The sequence below is a fragment of a genome, unplaced genomic scaffold (assembly GCF_019419815.1).
Source record: "Pyrus x bretschneideri cultivar Hongxiangsu unplaced genomic scaffold, Pyrus_bretschneideri_v1 Contig86, whole genome shotgun sequence".
NCBI lineage: Eukaryota > Viridiplantae > Streptophyta > Magnoliopsida > Rosales > Rosaceae > Pyrus > Pyrus x bretschneideri.
Window position 1 is genome coordinate 852,090 of NW_025999827.1, and position 20,748 is coordinate 872,837.

At 34.8% G+C, this 20,748-nt stretch overlaps 1 protein-coding gene across 1 annotated transcript; it reads right to left on the reverse strand.

The window, feature by feature from the left end:
* Positions 1-3,475: 3,475 nt before the first annotated feature.
* LOC103939870 (ATP-dependent 6-phosphofructokinase 5, chloroplastic-like) lies at positions 3,476-8,804 on the reverse strand. Its single transcript, XM_009349971.2, has 13 exons — positions 8,316-8,804; positions 8,149-8,239; positions 7,788-7,861; positions 7,069-7,180; positions 6,459-6,554; positions 6,191-6,292; positions 6,011-6,085; positions 5,437-5,577; positions 5,159-5,275; positions 4,965-5,069; positions 4,625-4,705; positions 4,140-4,268; positions 3,476-4,000 (listed from the first exon to the last, which is right to left on the reverse strand). The coding sequence occupies exons 1-13, from the start codon at positions 8,609-8,611 to the stop codon at positions 3,833-3,835; spliced, it is 1,587 nt and encodes a 528-aa protein (XP_009348246.2). The 5' UTR covers positions 8,612-8,804; the 3' UTR covers positions 3,476-3,832.
* Between the last annotated feature and the right edge of the window lie 11,944 nt (positions 8,805-20,748).

Sequence of the window (20,748 nt, forward strand, 5' to 3'; positions counted from 1 at the left end):
AACAAATGGACTGTGTGAGTACCAAGTAATATATTCATGATAAATCGTCCATTTAACTTATACATTTGGATGACCATACAATCTCCGATTGGAATGATTTTTATGTAGGGAAGATCTTCAAATGGAGATTAACAAATTGAGTGGTTATGATTATGAAATTTATATAGTGAAAATACATGATTTGTAAGAGGTGAGATATGTACGTTGCCCCTACAAGGAGAAAAGAATTATCATAATGTAAATATATAGTTTGCGTTTAAAAAAAAAAATTCAAAAATGCTATTCTTACAATATTTTTCATACCACATTTGTACCACCTCTCAAATAGAGATGACATTCACATATAATGATGGGTCCTACCTCCATTAGAGAGAGATACAAATGTGGTATGGAAAATGTTGTGGGTATACCATTACTCAAAAACGTAATGCTAGGTAGACCAACTCTTTAGAGCAAACTTAAAAACCATAAATGTGTCACCAATAAAAAATAAGCACGGTAATTAACATTTAAATAATAATCTAATCACTCAACAACCACATCATATGATTTACAAAATTTAATTTAAAAAGTTGATCTTCTTAACATTACCCTATCCCAAAAACTTATATCATCTTAAGAGAATTTGCATTCATTGATCATGTACCTTAGGATCCCAATGTCGCATCCATTGCTAATATATTATGGACAATGTTTATTTCCCGGAAAGTGTTTCTTTTTTTTTTGAGATATACACATATTAAACTGTCATTAGCAGAAATTTAGAAATCCCAACTTCTAAAGTAAAGAGCCAAGTATTTGGAACTTTTATTAGCACTCTATAATATTCATATTGCACACATTTCTTATAAAAATAAAAGAAAAGGAGTAGGGCACAATGGTTTAGAAAATTGGATTCAAACTCTTATAGTGAGTTGAAAATTTGATTTCATGGGAATGATTCTAATTCTTCAATTCCATATATTGACCTTATGAGTTTGATTTATATATAGACAATAAATGACCAAATATTTAAAAAAGGAAAAAGAAAAAGAAATTAACCATTCGTAAATAGGGGCAAAGAATAAATAGATTGGTCTCCCTATAAATAAATGAGAAAATTGTAGGAATGGTCCCTCAATTTTAACTCAATTGGAGCAATGGTGTCTCAATTAAAAATCCATGATCATTGGTCCCTTAACTCATCAAAATGTGCAGTTATGGTCCCTTTTGTCAACTTCGTTAGAATTCCATCATGTCGAAAGAACCACTACTACAATCGGATTAAAATTGAGAGATCATTACTACATTTTTTTTCTCATTTGGTTTTTCGTATTGGTCTCACCTGTGTGGCACGTGACTCATTTTGATGGAAATTCTAACGAAATTGATGAAATGAACCATGCTTGCACATGTTAAGGGACCAATGGTCACAAATTTTTAATTTAAGAGATCATTAGTCTAATTGAATTAAAATTGAGAGACAATTTTTACAATTTCCTCTAAATAAATATAATTGTAATAATTGAACTCAATATGTATATATGATTCCTACACATAAAAACAAACTCACCTGAATTATTGCGAAAAACTTAAGTATACAAGGGCTCATTTTACTTAAAACCCTCAATAACAAGAAGATAATTTAAATAGAACAAATTCACCTGTTATTATACCATTTTGATCGACTAAATATTATTTGTAAAGAAAATCTCACGCATAATTACACATTATTAGACCAAGATGCCACGTAAAATTACACTTGTGTAAGTCATTCTTATAGGATTTTAGATCGAAACAAGTCATTTAACAGTCATGTATTATTAGCCAATCAGAATCAAACAATAAGCTTATGTTTAAATTGCACAGTTCTAGAGGAGCTGAGGCACATGTTTTTGACCAGTCCAAACCAAGAAACTAACTTATTATTGTTAACTAGTATATCTTTTTGGATGAGTCAATTTAATATGGTTGTCATGCGCAATGCAGCCTCAAGAAACATTAAGGATAATTCTACCGGATCGCTTCACTTAAAATAAAAGAAAGGATAATTCTACATTGTAGAAGTTGTTTGCGGAAGGATTATGTTGCAAGCACTTCTGCTCAAGCATTTTTGTTGAAATTGTCTTAAATTTGAGAAAAGTTTAGCATTTGGTAGAACACCATCACACCATAGCTAACCAAGGGTCCGTTTAATATTCAACTTTGGGTTTAAAACCTTAACTAGATTTCTAACTTGGTTGGTATTGTTAAAGCTATTTGGGCTTAAGTTTGGGAGCTTTGGATATGGACTTTTTTCATATCTGGGCTGAACAGAGAGATAAAAATAAAGGCCTAAAAGATTATATTTAAAATAAAAAAATAATTAAAATTTAAGGTTCAATTCTGTTCAGGTCGGATCTGATAAAAACCAAAACCAGAACCGATCTGACCGGTTCAGTTCGTTTTTAGACTGGGTTTGATCGGTTTTTTGTTAACACAATTTTTTTCAATTATTTTTAAATTCAGTTTGAGTTTTTTTTGAAAGACTGGATAAATTCAACACCAAGGTAAAAGCCAACATAACAAAGAAAGCCCACCAGAGGGGCAAACACAGCAAAACAAAGAGAAGGTACATGAGAGGGCTAACAGAGAAAAGACGTATCCACAAAGGCAAAACGCCAACCCAACACACACCCACAAAACAAAAAAAAAACCATTACGGAGGGCAAGGAAGCCCATCCTTGTTGAGAATGTGAATCTATGAAGATGGGGGTCTTCTGACCCAAGTGGTGCCGCACATCTCCATGTTTTTCCTCGACGCTAGATGGTCCGCCGACTGATTGGCCGATCTTGGAACCCAAGACCAGCGACAGCCCTGAAAAGAGTTCCCCAAACTCAAAATAGCATCTAAGATTGGAAACAGTCCCCAGCTGCCCTTAGAAATACCGCCCTGTAAGGAAGAGATCATCTCAAGCGAATCAAATTCCGCCACAACCCACCTAAAACCCACCCTTAAGCATTGCCATCACCTCGGCAAATTGGGTTCTACATTTCATGATTTTGGATGCCCACCCTTAGTTCTATCTCTCTTGTCTCTCTTTTCTGTCTCCTCGCTGCTCTCTCTACTCTCACGTCAAATCCTCCTCTCTCTCTCCCTCTCCTCTCTCTTCTTTGTCTCCTCGCTGCTCTCTACTCTCCCGCTAGATCCCACACCCCCCCCCCTCCCCCCGGTCCTCTAATCCACTGTTGTCTACCACTTACTTCGGATCCATTCTTGCTCTTGCTCTCCTTCGTCAGCTCCACCAAGGAGTTGTTGGTCGCATTTTCTTTTTTAATTTTAACTACGAAAACTCCAAAACACTTTAAATTTTATACCAAACAATTCTTTGAATCTTGTTAAAAATTGCTCATAGGAAATGGTCTTGGAAAATACTTTTTAAAAGGATGAATTTTTTTTTAGTAGAATACCATACGGTCTCTAAGATTACTTGAACGACTTGTAGGCATCCCAAGCTTTAAAACTAAATTATGTATTTGAATCAAGTATATGCTTGGTCTGGTTCAATTTATCAGTACCCTCGTTCGGATTACTTGAACGACTTGTAAGGATACAACATATGATGTACATTATGAACCAAGCATCAATTGCTTGGCGAGTTTTGACGTTCAAAACGATTAAGACGACTCTGAAGCTGTTATGCTATACACTAGACATTTAGCGGAGGGAATGTCGTCATCGTTTTGTATTATTTCTTCCGCAGCAAGCGCGACCAAACCAGATTTCTTCTGATGCTGGTTATTTCTTTTTTGCTTATAACTTACTCTTGGAAGTTTGTATTTTTCAAAACTGAGGCTAATGACGCCTACGTAGCTAGATAAAGTCCGGCTGACCTGTGGAAGTCAAGCAACGATGCCACATTCGGCTGTTCGGATCCACCAGCCTGGGATGAGATATGACCTCAGGAATTGGAAGGTATACATAATGAGTGTTGCAAGTGCCAACTGTGATTCCACTGTATCCAGCGAACGCCCCGTGAACCTGTTGTATCCAGGAACACATATTCAACGTAACTTCATATGAGATACAAAAGGAAAGAAATGGTCTTGTGCAAATATACGCGCAGGTGCGCGTGCATGTGTGGGTGTTTGAGAAAGAGAGATGGAGAAAAGACACTCACAGCATTTTGCCCTAATACAGCGCAAAGTATTCCGTCTGATGCATTTGCACGACATGCACGGATCATGTATGTGGGGTCTATATACTTCACGTCAACGGGAACACCGGCCTCTTTAAAATACTTTTTTGTCTGGCAGAAGAATAGATGGTTATAGACACCAAAAATGTTTCATCTAAATTATGAACAAAACAATTAAATCAGAGGAATTGCATCATCAGACTATCAGATATTTCTTATGAAAAGAAACAAAAATGGTCAATTACTATGACTGCGTTCTGTGTCTTGATCCTACTTTTGTCCCTTTAAGTACACAAGCATATTAAAAGTCCTAACGAGACTCATTGCCTACTGGAAGCAATCATGATCTATACCCGCATAGTTTTTTCATATTTGAGGTCGAAAACCACGGATAGTATGCTACAAGTCTAAAACTAGGTTCTCAAATGCATTGGAAATCATGATCGCATTATAACACAATCACCAACCTCTTGCTGAATATGTACGCCAATATCCCCAAATACCATATTTCCAGATGCATCAGTAGCATTGGTTTTCTCTATTAAATTCTGCATGAAAAGAACCATACAGAACTCAACAATCTCACCATGTAGTCAAGAAAAACATCAACCAGAGAAAAATCAAAGAAAAATAATAATAATTTAGACATGAAATCCAGGGAATAAATGATCATTATCTTTTTAGGTTAAATACATAAGTTTTTGGTAACCAAAAGAACAAAAAATTTATCTTTTTCTTAACATAATAAGTTACATATACAATGACCTACAAAATAAAACATGACTTGAAATTATGATTCCGACTCACCTGCCCTGCTCCCTCTGCTACGCAGACCACAGCTGATCCCTTTGTTTGAATTAGGTATTTTAGATGGTGCAAAATACCATGAGGGCCATGTATTTGAAAAGGTACCTTGGATGTGCATATATCACTAGCATCAGTGGAGGGTCGGAAATAAATGAAAATAGCATATATCATTAGCACGGGTCCAGTCTAAGTACCTCAGGTATCAAACATATGTCAATTTGTCCACTAGCCAGGGATGCATGCATTGCTATGAATCCACTGCTACGACCCATCAATTTAACAATGCCAACGCCATGGTAAGCACTATGTGCCTATTACAAGATTGAGGAGAAAGATCAGCATATCATGTAGACATCACTGCCAGGAAATTTAAGTACAAGTGTAGAACCCTCGCAGAAACATAAACCCACGCATGACATGAAAATGATATTGAATAATTAACATAAGAAACAATACATATCATAACTTCTACCTCAATGTATGCTGAATTTATTGCCCGTTGAGCTTCTTCAACAGCTGTGTCGAAACCAAAAGTTTTGTCCATCAGCAAAATATCATTGTCTATGGTTTTCGGCACACCAACTACAGCCACTCTTAACTGTCTTTTACGGCACTAAGAGCAAAATAGGAACCAAAAAACAATTAGACCTTATAAAAATTAAGGCAAATGAAAGAACCAAGCATTCACAACTTGCAAAGACTATATGATTGTCACAAATGAGACTCTCTATGAAAATCCTCCCAGAATATATGTCCTGTACATCATTTCCCAGCCTCTACCAGTATTGGCTAACACATTTTAATAGTAATAAACAGAGACTATCCCAAACTATAGCACAGAGCATTCATTCCTTCCCAAAAGTTTTCCTTATTATTTTCTTCGGTCATTGTCATGTAAGAGACATTGTACTAAAACTTGAAAGAAGAATATCTTACACGAGTCCTATGAGGGCAATGTTAGGAAATTCTTTTTTAATAATGAATAAATACCAGATTCAACATATGACATAATGTACCAGGTTGGTACAGATTCTAAGCTTACCAACCTCATTGTGTATTGCATCGGCTCCAGCATGTGTGCCGTTACCACCCAAAATAAAAACCATGTTGATCCCTCTTTCCTGATATCAACACACAAATACATATATCATAACACTGAATTATAGGGGAATCATGATGTTTCAATATTACCAATTTCTTAAAAAAGAAGCTTTTCAAGTAATCACCTCCAAACTGTCCACAATGTCACTAACGCTGGGACCTCCACGTGAAACTCCTAACAAGCTTCCACCAGAAAGATGAACATTTTGAACCACTTTCCTAGATAGCTGATAATCAATTCCAGTTTCAACATATTAGTCTACAACATAAATGCATTTTCGAAATATAGGAAACATATATTTATCTTAGAAGCATAGAAAGGATGCAAGAGAATTGTTGATTGAACTGATTCGTATTAGACAGCTACTTGCAAGGACAAAAGCAAGAACTTACAGGCAGTTCAGCTAATTCATTTTCAGAAAATCCGCGGTAACCATAAGGAATCCCCACAATCTGTTTGACACCATATATTTCAAGTGTAATGACGATCTGCAGAACGTATATGTTTGATGTCAAATACAACAGAAGAAAGTATGAAGGTTTGGAGCTGAAAAGGAAAACAATCAGGGAAGAAAGATGCTAAGCCCCAGTCATGTAGTTGGTAAGTAACTCCACAATGTAATTAAACTTTTTGCCTTACCAATTTAGTGTAAAGCTTAAGATCATAACTTTTCTGATCATTTTCTCCGTGTAATTTTTCTGCAATACAGCAATCCTAAATCTTCTTATTTTCTCTAAAGTTCTTACTACCAAAATTTATACCATCTGCTAAACTCACCATACTCATACACAGAAACGCCCACGCCCATTGTTTGTCCTATACTCCTATAACATCATGTGAAAATGGCACATGCTGTTATATCAGAACTTTAAATTACAGTTTCTACTACTACATCATGAACTATTGAAATACTAATTTCATCAAATAGAACTTCAAGGCCAGGGCTGATAAAAGCCACAAGAAAACTATAAAAATTTAAAATTTAGGCGTGATGATAATGACCTGTCTGATGACGTCATTAAGACCAGGGCAGAGCCCTCCGCATGTTACAATTGCTGCTTTCACTTCTTCTGGTTTAAAATATATTTTTTCCCGAGGCCCAGCACGATGAACCCTGGAAATTTTCAATATCATATTCAGCACAAATTGCAGTTTTCAAATTGAAAAACTAGTGTCACCTATGCCAAGCAAGCTAAAGTACGCATGTACCAAGAGATCAATCAAAAGTTAATATAATATGAATACATTCAAGTTGCAATTATTTGAAGACCTGTCATTAGCCTAAATGTAGAAACTTTGAAAAATATGTATGGAAGCTTGCATCAGCCGATGAAAGAAAAAGAAGCTACTACACTCGATTAACTCATAAATAAAAAACGTGGTAATTCGAAGAAAAAAAAAATCCCTACAAGTGCAAAGAGAACATGAATGAGGAAACCGCCATTCCAGTGGCTCACCATTAAGCATCCTTTTCAGCTTTCACCCTGCAACAGGACTACAAATCCCTATCAAAACCGAAACTATTAGAACCATTGACCTAGCGGTCCCCCATCCACAACCAGAACTCACAGAATCGCTCTGTTTTTTACTTCTCACTGGAAAACATCCAAGGCACAAACCATGACCGATCTAAAAATCTGTATCATTAAACCGATCTTCAACTTATTGCCGCTCAGAACTTCATCCACAAACAACGAAAGTAAGTTGAGAGAAATATTTACCATTGCTCCACCCAAGTACAATTAGGATCAATGCATTCAGCACCAGCAGACGTATGCGACGAGTAGTATATGGTCTGCACATATTAAAGACAAAAAAACACACACGCAAACAGTAGTCTTTAGTGATTCTCGCATGAGAGTCATATAAACCATCACCATTCAATTGGTTCAACCCAAAAGTAACGAAAATCGAAAAAACGAAAAGGGTACTCTCCTAATAGATTGAAGGTGCAAATACATAAGTTTCTCACAAGTTCTCTCATACTATATAGTGCTCTATAGTGATTCAAAAAGATTCAGATGGCAAATTATTTTTACAACATTTGAAAGATAATAAAAAATGGAGAATTGCTTTATTTACCTTAAGGAGTACCCGGTCATTGTTATTTATGTAGCCGTGCCACTCTTCGTCCGATGGGTACCCACCTGCAAAGTCTTCAATCACCGGAGTCCTGCAACACAATATCTGAGGCCCTCCCAACTCAAATTCAAAAATAAATTCAAACAATAAAAGAAGAATAAAGTGACCTCATTTGTAAGCAGAAGGTGGAAGGAATGGGAACGGCGTCAGGGAAGACATCAGTGATGTGAGGGATGTTAAACCGCTTCTCGAAATCCTTCTGGAACTTGGATTTCCAGTCGGGATCACTGAAATCGATCTGCTGCCGGCTATGGCTCTTGCTCTGAGCGAAGACGCGGCTGCTGTTCTTGGCGACTCCACTGGAAGTAGTCAGTAGTCTCAGAGACGGCGGAGAGAATCCGTGAGAAGTGCGGCGGTGGAGGCCGAGTCCCGGCGGGGCGATCGCGTGCGAGAGAGTGACCATAATACTTAAGATTTCTTCAAGTTTGTATTGATGAATGGGAGAGTTGGAAGAATTGCAGAGAGAGAGGAGAGAAGAGTAAATAAATAATTAAGGAGGGAAAATAGAAAGCAACGACGGAGGGCCGTACGAGCTGACTTATTAGCAGGCTGCTGGAGGTTTTTAAGTCCAAGCTGTCAAAGCCTTTCTCTTTCTTTTTTGGCTTTCTCTGCTTTTCGGCTTTTTCAACGTTTGCGAAAGCCGGCTTTTTTGTTTTCTTTATTTATTTTTTGCTTTTCTAGGAATTACACGTATTATTTCATAAAATTCTAGGTTTTTGTTCTTTCGTTTGAGATTTGTTAAATTTGATTCACCTAAAAAAAAAAAAAAATCCTTTAAATTAAGGGAATACTATCCAAAAGCACATGAAAAACTTTCATTTAATCATAAAGACAATAATTTTAAAAAAGCCAGGTTACCCATGACAAAAAAAGGCAAACTTCCAACATTCAGCAAAGTTCACATGAAAGCAAATACAAGAAATGACAAAGTTATGAATTCCAGGAGACAAACCATGCAGCAAATTCACATGCAAAAAGAGACAAGTTCACATGCAAAGCAAAAAGTCAGACCACGTTTCAAAAACAGTGCTGACAATTTCAGCAACAATAGAAGCAAAGTAACAAATGATAAGTACCAAGGAGATGTCCACACCATTTATTTATAAAGAATTTTAATATCGTTGTATCCTCATTTAGTATATATAAGTAGAGTTCCATTCATTGAAAACACACATGAACACCCTACTATCATCACATATTCACATCATCTTCATTCGTAGCCTTCCTAGCATCCTTGTAAACACTTCCTTGTAAACACTTTCTTGTAAACAATTATCTTTGTAAACATTCTAAATATCAATAAAAGTTCAAGTGTACAGATTCAAGCAATCTTCCAAGTCTTAAGTAAGTTTCCTTTTCTTTCTTTAGTGTGTTTGTTTAATTAGACTTATAATCCAAAACAGGGAAATACTAGTGTAGTTATATTATTAACCTGCTAAACTGACGATCATACTTTGTTTAAGCACTCTGTTATAGTTGAATGCTTGCCATACAAATAATTGGACATCAACCAGGGTACCTCTGAGTCTTCGTACCTCTAAGTCAGCCGTTAAGGCCTTATGCTTGTATTTTGAGTGACCGTCATGCTGAAACATGTCGAGTTCTACGTGCAAGGTTTTATGTCTAGTTGTTATAATGGTCATCTGACTATTTAACTAGGATTGCCTTGCTAATTTGGTATCAGAGCCAAGTTTAGCATTTTAATAGTATAATTATAATAGTAAAGTACCTTGAGGACAAAAGTCATTGATACAACTGATATCACACTTGTTTATTTTGTACGAACAACAGATATTATTGTCCTTGTAGACCTTGTCAACCACAACCACTAGGTATTTATTGTCCTAGACACCCAACTATAACTAGCATAAAGAGAAGATTAGTATATATATCCAAAAGAATTAGCAGGACATTAAAGAAGCAGAAATTTTATTTTGGTTATCTTGAACATCCTTCATTTATTAGTAAATATAATAATATATAAGTGCAAGCACAAAGTTTTAGAAGCAAAAGGAGCAATAGATCAAAATTTAGAGACCCCGAGAGAAGAAAGAGAGTTTCTAAGAAATCAGTTAGCTGTAACTTTAGAGAAAGATAGACTGTAGGTTATGATAGATTACCTTAGTTTAGAAATTAGCAAACCACAAAAAAGAAAAATAACCTTAGACCAAAATAGTTTAGTTTGTTATTTTTCATTGAGAAAGCATAATCATATTTTGCATAGTAAAGAAAATCACAAGCCAATAATATTGTAGATCTTATTATTAGTCAAGCAGAAAATATAAAATTAGAAAATAATAAGCATAACCATTTGTTAAACCAGTTGTTACAGTATTTTCAGAAAAATTCCATAAAAACAATTAGACAAAATTTATATTATATTACATCTAATAATAAAAATATTCAAAGGTTTCCTAGTAAAAGAGAGATAAAAGAGCTTATTGACCTCATAGATAGTAAGTCTAAGCAAGTAGAGCTTAGATCATTAGAAATAGTTGAGCAATTAAAATTAGAAGTTCAAAATTTTCAATTAGTGCAAAAAGAATTGAGTGAACAAGTAGATAAGTTGGATAATAAAATAGATAAACTATTAGTTTAATGACCGATTCTAGAACTAGCAGAAAATATATCCAAGCTTTGAAAGAAATTAGTAAACTAGATAAAGAACCAGTAGGTTTAACAGATTTTACAACATAAGTAGCTAGTAGTAATATTCCCATTAGACAAAATAATTTAATTATTTAATTAGATTTAAGTTTGGCTGAGAAATTAGATTAAGTTGAAGAACAAATAGCATAAATAAATCAAGTTTTACATAACACATCGTCATCACTTCCACCATCTTTGCTAGATAAATTAGAAAATTTAACTTTAAGTGCAAATAATAATATTAGAAGACCTAAGATAATTTTTTTGATAACAGAAAATAGAACTCTTTAGGAAAAAAAAAAGGAAAAGAAGTAGTTAGAGCTGAAGATATTTATCCAAATGAAGAAGAAGCACAAGAATTTATTCGAAGAGGTTTTGAGAGAACGCAGAAAAATAAATATAATTTGTAACAATTAGGTTTATTTGAAAATAGAAGTAGAATTGTAAGTAGCTAGCATCAGTCAACATGAAGTTAACTGTATTGATAAAGAAGTTATGCTTAATTTAATTAGTAAGGAAGCAATTATGCATTTGAGAAAATCACATTTCAGTCAATTCACATAGGAATAATATTGCTTGGAATAGCAGGATTAACTAGAACACAAGTAGGCACAAAAGCTTTAGTATACATATATGATGATAAATGAGATAATCATCAACAAGCAGCAATAGCAACGACTGAAGTAGATTTAAGTTCAAACTTAATAGGATGTATTCCAAATTATGTTATGACAATAAATGAATTTAGTAAATATATTAAAGTGAGCATAAGAAAAAAAAATTATAATATGAAAGAAGAGTATAAAAATGTATGCATTAGCTTAATGTATATTGGAAAAGTGTCTGATAAATATAATCACAAGTTTAATTTAGAATTTCAAAATTTAGCTCAAATATTTGGTAGTAAACGTGTAAATATGATAGAAGCAAAACCCGTAGATAATAACTTTTTAGAAGGAACTCAGTGAATATTACCTAATTTACAAGTAACAAGAAATAAACAACCAGATAAAGTACAAATATATGAAATTAGTACAGGGTACACAACAATTAAGTTTAGTAACTACAAGAAACTAGAAAATATAGAAGAGGATGAGGGTGAGATCGAAAATGAGAGTATTCATATGGCTTTTGATAATTTAGATATTAATTTAGTTGAGCAAAATTTTGATCATATTGTAGATAAGCTTATAGAAAATATTGATCATTTAGATGAAGAAGAGTACTTATAAAAATATAAGACATATGATTTAGGACTACATAGAATTTCAGATGAAGAGATGAAAAAATTAATTTTAGAAATAGGAGTAGAACATATTTTAGGATCAAAAGAATATAATAATTTATTAGAATTGAAAGAAGAATGTAATCCAGTAGAAGAGAGTAGTACATTAAGAGTAGAAAATCCAGGACACTCAAGTAGAACTGGTCAACAATTTTTAGACCAACAAATGAACAATATAATGAAAAAGCAAGAGTAGATTACATAGACGAAAGTATGATAAAACCACCTAAAAGAAATAACATTCCATATTTGAGAGGGTTAGAACAAATTAATATAGCTAGTCATGTATTAAACTTAGATAATGTAGATCCACAAGATTGGGAGAAAACAATTGAGAGATGGGAAAAATGTTGCGTACATGCGGCACTAATGTTAGATTTTAGTAATTCACAAAATATGTTAGATTACTTTGAGCATACTTTAGATGGATTAGTTTTTTATTATTTCCAGTCATGGAAAGTTCAAAATCCAGAACAGCATCGAGCAACTAAAACGCATTTTAATATTGATGGTTTTGTTACCTTGTTAAACAAAAATTTTTAGATCATAATAGGTTAGATGACAGAAGCGAACAAGAACAAATAAGAGCAATTAGAAATTTAGAACAATTACAAATTTGTGATTTACAGTATATAGCTGAGTATAATACAGATTTATTAAATATTTAGGAAGAACAGGTAGAATTAGTGATATTAATTTATTAGATACTTATATGATAAAAATAAAAGGACCAATAGGAGAAAAAATTTGGAATGAATGCCAAAAGCATCCAAAGAAAAATGATATTGGAATAGGACCTAAAATTCAACATGTATATAATATAATTAGTCAAGAGTGTAGTTAAATAAAAGTTAAGAGACAAATTAGGAAACAATTTTACATGAGTTGTAAAAATATAGACTTACCACAACAGCATAGTTGTCATAAGAAAAATAAGCAGAAGAAAATATACAAAAAGAAATATAAATCATACAAACAGCATAAGAACTTCAGCATAAGACCTTCAAGAATATATAGGAAGAGAAAATATATTCCAAAACAATTCAAGAAAAGAAGCAGACCTTGGATTAGAAAATATAAAGCACCAAAAAATAAGAGTAGTTGTAAATGTTATTCATGTGGAGAAGTTGGGCATATTAGAGTTGGTTATTCATGTGGAGAAGTTGGGCATACTCACTGTTAGATTGTTATGAGTGTCGAGGAAACTGTGAAGACCTTTTAGTTCGTGTCGTAGAGTTGGTTAGTAGTACTGTAAATTTCGAGGACGTATACTTTTGGCATCATATCCCAAAAATCTTACCGCGGATACCACCACATTGTTAAGTTGGTATGGCAACATGACGGAGTATTGCTTTTACTTTTCACGATTAGAACTGTTTGAAACGAACCATCTTATTCATTGACCTAAAGTCAACAGTCATTACCTTATTTCGAAGGCTAGATGACACTTCTCGGTGGAGATTTTGATGATGCATGGTGATTGTCGATTGATGTGACAAGTCAATTCGGATTCAGACTTTCTTAGTATGTTAACGCTTATGTTTCTCGGTGGTAGAACCGCTAAAGATGAACCATCATACTTATGACCTAGAATTAACAATTTCTAATTTCATTGGAATATTGATTGGGACTCTTATGTAGAAAAGTGTGTTCAAATCTTCATTGATCTTAGAACTTTTTCATTACATTTACTTTTTGGAACAAGCTAAGTTCTATCAGAGGCAATAGTAGAATTAAATTAGCATCTATGAGTGCACTATCGTGTATCTACTCTCGCACACTTCCTGCATGTCCTATTCTATTTAGTTGGGAAATATGAGTATTGATATAGAGTTACCTTTAATCTATCAAGAAATGGTTCAAATGATATTAATCATTTTGTATGAATGGAGTTAGAAAGTATCTTTTTATATGCTCAGTTCGAGATATGTTGTATATGTAAAGAATGTGAAATTCATTAATCGTGATGCTAAACCAATGATACGCTTATATGATGTTCCAATTGGTGGTTGTTTACTTAAGTAGAAAACAATATTCTTCTTGCTCTAAAAATTGAAGTATTGGCAATAGTTATTTCCTGAAAATGGGTGTTGAAATTTCAACAACAAGACACTTGTGAAGACCACTAAGATAGAAGTGGGATGTAGTCAACCTCTTCGGGTGATGTGATCTAGAACTTCTCTTTGTGACGTGACCAAATGTGGAAGTAGGGAAGAGATAAAATCGAGGCTCCCTTTGATGTGTTCTAAATGAATCCTCACTCTAAATGCACCCCACTTTTGATTAATGTTGCGGGGATGTTGAGGATATAGAGTTCAAACTTCCTTGGGCAACTACAATTTTCTAATTGCGTCCAGAGGACAATGACTTTTTGAGAAAACTAATCCTAGACTTCTATACAAATTCAGCAAACAGAAACCTGACAAGATTATCATCTTGGTGTATTTATATTTCATCGTGTTACATGTTTCACTTCCAAGCCTTTGGAAGTCGTTATGAAGGTTTTGAGTATTATAAGTTGTTCAGTATCGCATTTCTAATCCTAGATTAACGATTAGTTTGAAATGAGTTACTCAGACCTTTGTGGACGAGTTGCATCTTGTTTGTCCCACCAGTAGCATGGTTGCAGTATATCCTTATCTCCATTCTAGTCACTTGTAACCACAGTTACAATTTGGGGTTAACTATGGTATCATTGGGGTTGATGTATGGAGATTTTACGCACAGCGCATATTTAATGGATGCATACTTTTGTTAGAATTATGGGTAACTACGGTTACATTCCTGTTTAGGAGTATGGTATCCTTCGAAATATAATACAAATATTGTATGTGCAGCTTGTGATTTACAACAGATTATTGCGAACAAATATTTGATTGAGATTGTGATGTAGAAAATTTATGTTATTGACGATGTTGCCTCAGAAGGTAGTGAATGAGTACGATCGAGGCTGGTATGTGTATTTTCCATTGAGGGGCAAGATGGTAATATTGCACCCTCGGGAATTGTTACTTGCTTATCAAGACAACAGTGAATTGTTGGCTTTGTGGGGTGCATACCGTAATATTAATAACTTATTCGTTGGGTTATTAAGCAAATAAACAAGTAGATTATTCTACGTTAATATTTGTATTTACTTATTTAATTCGTTAATTGTTGTTTAGGCTTGACCCAAAAATACTACATGCTAAATTTTGAAGTGTGTTACGCTTTGAACACGTTTATGTAAAAGAGAAGGAAAGTAGGAATTTGGAGGCATGAAAGAAGAGTCATAACACTCCGATAATGACGGAATGTCATCCTCTTTTATGTAGTCGCTATAACTTGATGTCTTCCTCGTGTATGTATTTACATGCATATATCTCTTTAATTTTGAGTATTCTACATTCGACTGATGATTTTAAATTTCAAGGACGAAATTTTCTTAAGGTGGGTAGATTGTGACAACCCGTTCCAAATTTTACGTTTTTATTTTATTTTAAAAGCATGAATTTACAAAATTGCCCTAGAGGCAAGGACTTTGACTTCCGTTGACCATCGACTTGAGAGATGTGGGACTTATTCTTTTAGCATATCCTCGTAGTACTTATTGGTACGAACGTATAGGCGAAAACCGTTTGCGAGTCCGGATTATAACGATATACTTATGGACGTTTGAAATTGGTTATTTAAATATTTGAATTCCCACCTTGTGGGATTAGTGGACCAATTAAATTAAAGGGACAAGGAACCAATTAGAAGAGAGAAGTGAAGCTTGCAGCCAATCAAAAAGAAAGAAGAAAAGAAAAAAAAAAAAAAAAAAAAAGAGGGGGAAAGCTTCCCGTGCACCCATACCCGCACCACCGCAAGTCCATTTTCCAAGGCCGATTCCGGCCAACTCCGGTGGAGTTTTTCGATGCCACCACCACCATCTTGAAGCTCTCATTCCCTTCTACAAAACCCACCCAAGAACCACCTTGATTAACCATGGGATGTGGAGGTTTGAGGCCACGAAAGTTGACGAAAAGCAATGGTGCTCCGGCCACCCTTCTCGATTTTCCGGCAAATCGGCAAAGCAATGGCCGATGCCACCACTTGGGCTTTGTAGCCCATCATCCCAGGAGCAAAACCCAACCAACCTTGACCCCGTTGGACCACCGTAAACGACGAATCGACGTTGGGAAGTTTTAGGCACCCGCCGGCTTCGTGGGCAAAATTGACCATCTTCCGTCCACTTTTGGACTTTGTGGCAGGTATGAAAGTTGCTCCACTCACTGAGATCTTCATTTATGTGAAGTTTGAGAATTTTTGGAAATAGTTGGATTTTCCGGCGAGTCGGGGCGGCCGACCGCCACCCGCGGCGGCGCGTGGCCAGTGAGCCGTCAATGCTATTTTTAGGCTATGTCGAATGTTTTGAATTTAGTTTTGTCATTTGAATGACGTAGGTTGATCGTTGGAACCTAAATTCGTTATGATACGTTACTTGATAAAAATGTGAATCGACGATCCGACCGTTGGATCGTCACCAAAATTGGATACATTATAATACGTAATATTTAAAGATCATAGGAATTTATGGATCGGGAATCCGACTTATGGATCTTCCTGAATTGGATTTGTAAGTCAGTAAAATAAATGTTCACGGTCACTTATTTTAGGCAATTGGCGGAGATCTGACCGTCGGATCGTAATGAAATTTTAATATGTTATTCTAGAAACATATTGTGGATCGTTGGGAGTTGCGGATTGGAAATCTGATATGCGGATCTTCTGGGTCAAGTTATACAGGGTTGTAAACCCTACCGTCGATCTTTGATCGACGGTTGACTTGTGGTCAATGGGTATCAAACTATTTTAGAATGTCATTGAGGTTGTGTTTTATGTGAATTACGTATTCTACGGATAAGAGTTCTGAGATGTGATTTGATAATTGGCCACAAGGATCGATCATTCAGGACGCCTCGATGCGTGCGCTAGAGAAGTATAGCGTGGACTCCAGGTGAGTGGATCTTTTCTTTTTTATTGTGCATATTATTGAGAGTTCTATCAACACTTTTAAATTGATTAGGTATATTACCTTCATATAATTATTGTGAATGCTTGAAGTACCTATATGAACTACGAATGGCTTGATCCCTATTTAGGGTACGTAGGCAGTCTAACGAGACGTTAGATGCAGCCATAAAATATTTGAGACAAAAGCCTTACTTGGGAAATTGAGTAATGCGAAGGAAATTGGTAAAGACAAGTTCTAGTTTTGTGAATTAGTTAGTTAAATTAGAGTTAATTGGGTTGTCATGGATAATTATCCCTGAAAATAAGTAGTTTGGGAGTAGGGCGTTACTGATTGTACACTTCACACCATATTGTTAATAATTGAAAATGCTACGACATGGTTGAGTAGTAGATTGCATCATGATATATCCTTATGTATATTACTTGCATATAATTATTGGGAATGCTTTCAAGTGCAAAGGTGAACTCAGGACACCCAGGTAAGTTTAGGTGAGTTTATGGTACTAGTTGAATCGATTGTGTTATAGAATGACTACTGTTATGAGTTAGGCAACTTCGATACTGTCGTACTAGTTGCCATGAGTTGCACATGTTATATTGAGATGCATTGAGAGCTCATAAACCTGCACCCCGGTGTTAGTGCTCCCGCCCATGGCCAGGGCATAGTCCTTCACGTGATGTTCACCTCTCGCACCTTACGCTCACCTTGGATCCAAGGTAGGTGCACAGTCCTGTCGTGCAGACCACTTTAGGTGGTTCCGACTCGTAGGTGACCTGCGATTATTCGCCCAGTCTTCACGTGATCGTAGCACTCGAGCGTATTTATTTACACCCAGTCCTGTCGTACAGACCACTTTAGGTGGTTCCGACTCGTGTGTAGGTATACTTATTGAGTTATATGCTAGTCAGGATTGATGAGATATGGATAAGTCGTACAGGTCACTATAGGTGACTCCGACTTATATGCTAGCCAGGATTGATGAGATATGGATAAGTTGTACAGGTCACTATAAGTGACTCCGACTTATATGCTAGCCATGATTGATGAGATACGGATAAGTTGTACATTTCATTTTAGATGACTCTGATTGATATATCACTTTGTATTGATTTAGTTCATTTGGCCTACTTATTAATGTATGGTGGATTTGATGGCAAACCGTGGTTTTGGTCATTTCTGAGTATGGTTTGGATATATGTATATATGTTGTACTGTCTTATGGAAAACGATACGGGTTTTACATTTAGGGGCATTACTTTTAGAGAGGTAGTAACTTTGGGAAGCTTGGTTTTATTGCTTACTTACACCTTCTGTTTGGTGCCCTCCAGGTTTTAGTTGCTGAGTTTGTATCGACAAGAATCTGTGGCGAATCTTAGTATTGATGGATATTTTTGAGGGTATGATTCTTACCCACATTACTGTACCTTACTTATGCTCTGACATTGCGTGTGAAATGGGTTCGCTCCCACTCGTAGCGCACTCTGGTATTTAGACACTTTTATATTCAAATTCATTCACTTTTTATACACTATCACATTTTATGGCTTCGTCACCTTCCAGGTGTCGGCCAGCACAGCTCGATTCAGGGTCCAAGTGGACTTTCTGGGTCGGGATGTGTCAATTGTTAAATTATGCAAGAAATTCTATCCCTGATTTAGGAAGAAAAATAGCAGTATTACATAGTAAAACTAGCAAAACAGGACAAAAATATTTTAATAGTGAAGATATTAAATTAGTTCAAAATATAAAGGAAGAAATTACTCAATTTAAGTCATTAACATTACCATTAGATGATAGTTACAAAATTGTTGAAACAGATGTTTCATCATTAGGATGGGCAGGTATACTATACCAGAAAAAACATAAGGAGTCACTAAAGTCCGACGAACAAGTTTGTAGATATTCATCAGGAAAATTTAGTGATGTACAGTCAAGATTACCATTAGCAAATTTTGAAATTTTAGGAATAATTAACTCACTTGAGGCATTTTCTTTGTTTTTTACATAATGAAGTATTTACGATTAGAACAGATTGTCAAAATATAGTTTCTCATTATAATAAGATACATGCTAATAAACAGGCAGTCCGAAGATGGGTTACTTTTGTTGATTCAAATACAAGAAATGGTTTTAAACCAATTTTTGAACATATAAAAGGTAATGACAATACATTAGTTGGTATCTTATCAAGATTAATTTGTTGAACATGAATGGAATATCGTGGACCATCATCCTCAAATGATACAAGACCACAAGGCAGAAGAACACCTTTTAATAGCATAATGATGCACCATGAACCTTCACCATTCAATGGATTCCAAAATAGCATAAACAAACCAACATCACCACTAATACCAACTTTCAACTTTAATGGCAATATTGTTGAAGGAATCAGAAATCTAACTCTGAGGTATAGGTCAAGAGTACCAGAGCTTTATGATAAGTAGCAGGTTCTCCTAGATAATTTTTGGAATGTTCAAATCAAACAGCTAAGCATGAGGTTAGGTCATGAATAATTAATTAGAGTCTTAGAACAAGAGTTTGATAGTTTTAATTTTACTATCTATCAAGCTAGCATCATATTCATTCTCTTGAGCACAACCTTCAAGTTATTTCTAGGAATCATGAGTCATTACTTAATAAGTTTACCAACAGAACCATAAACTCCAATATCTTAGAATGCAGAAACTCTAAAAAGATAATTGAAAATAGATTTAGAAACTGATCAACATAAGAATAAAAAAAAAGAGGTTATTGAACCCATAGAACAAGAGGCTAATGAGCCCATAGAAGAGATTACGTTTGAGCTCTTAGAAGAAGACATTGAAATGGAGTAGCATCAAAATAATAAGTAACATCAGTATCTGAATGAAGAAGAAAAACAAGAAAGATATGAAAGTTTTCTTAGAAAATATCTTTAGACTTAATAATAGATGATATCCTATTAGAAGAAATTTGAAAAAGAAAAATTTAGAATAATGCCACCATATATGCAAAATGAGATCCTGAGCAGAGCATCATAGTCCATGAAAGAGTTTCAATTACAATTACAATGTGCTTTATATCAGTCCATCTTTGATCCAAAACCAGGGATGTATATTATTACAAAGATGTACCCGCCATGTCTTTGTGATAGTACAGAGAGTTGTATTTGTAAACCAGAAGTTAGCATAACTGTGGCTGAGATTAACATGAGAATTTATATACCATGACATTTTAATTATGAGCATCAGAAAAAGCATAATGTGGTAGAAGTTACCCCAGTCTTACTATTAGAGTTTGACTATCTTGATAAAATATTCATCAACCATGTCTCCCAACTAGAATTATTTTCTGAAAAACTTATAAAAATAGCATAAGATTATCTAGAAAAATAGAAAGAAATTTGCGTAAGTTTTATTAGTAGTCCTCCAAATTGGTATATACATATGCATAAGGAGAAAGTTAGGCATATAGCCATGATTAATGAAAATTCCCTTAGACTATCCCTTATCTCTCTATATAGGAGGACTCCTTCATACAAAAATATTCTAAAATTTAAAGGGATCCAAATGCGCTATGAGTTTGGAGATTTTAGGTATGATATGATATTAGTAGTAGAAGAAGAAGA

Bases quoted from the DNA above. Each gene is read 5' to 3' on its own strand.
- LOC103939870 (XM_009349971.2), bottom strand. From the start codon at position 8,611: ATGGTCACTCTCTCGCACGCGATCGCCCCGCCGGGACTCGGCCTCCAC. The intron at 6,086-6,190 runs GTGATTACTTGA...TGTTGATATCAG, and splicing joins ACATTGTGGACAGTTTGGAG to GAAAGAGGGATCAACATGGT. The intron at 5,578-6,010 runs GTTGGTAAGCTT...TTTTGCTCTTAG, and splicing joins CCGATGCAATACACAATGAG to TGCCGTAAAAGACAGTTAAG.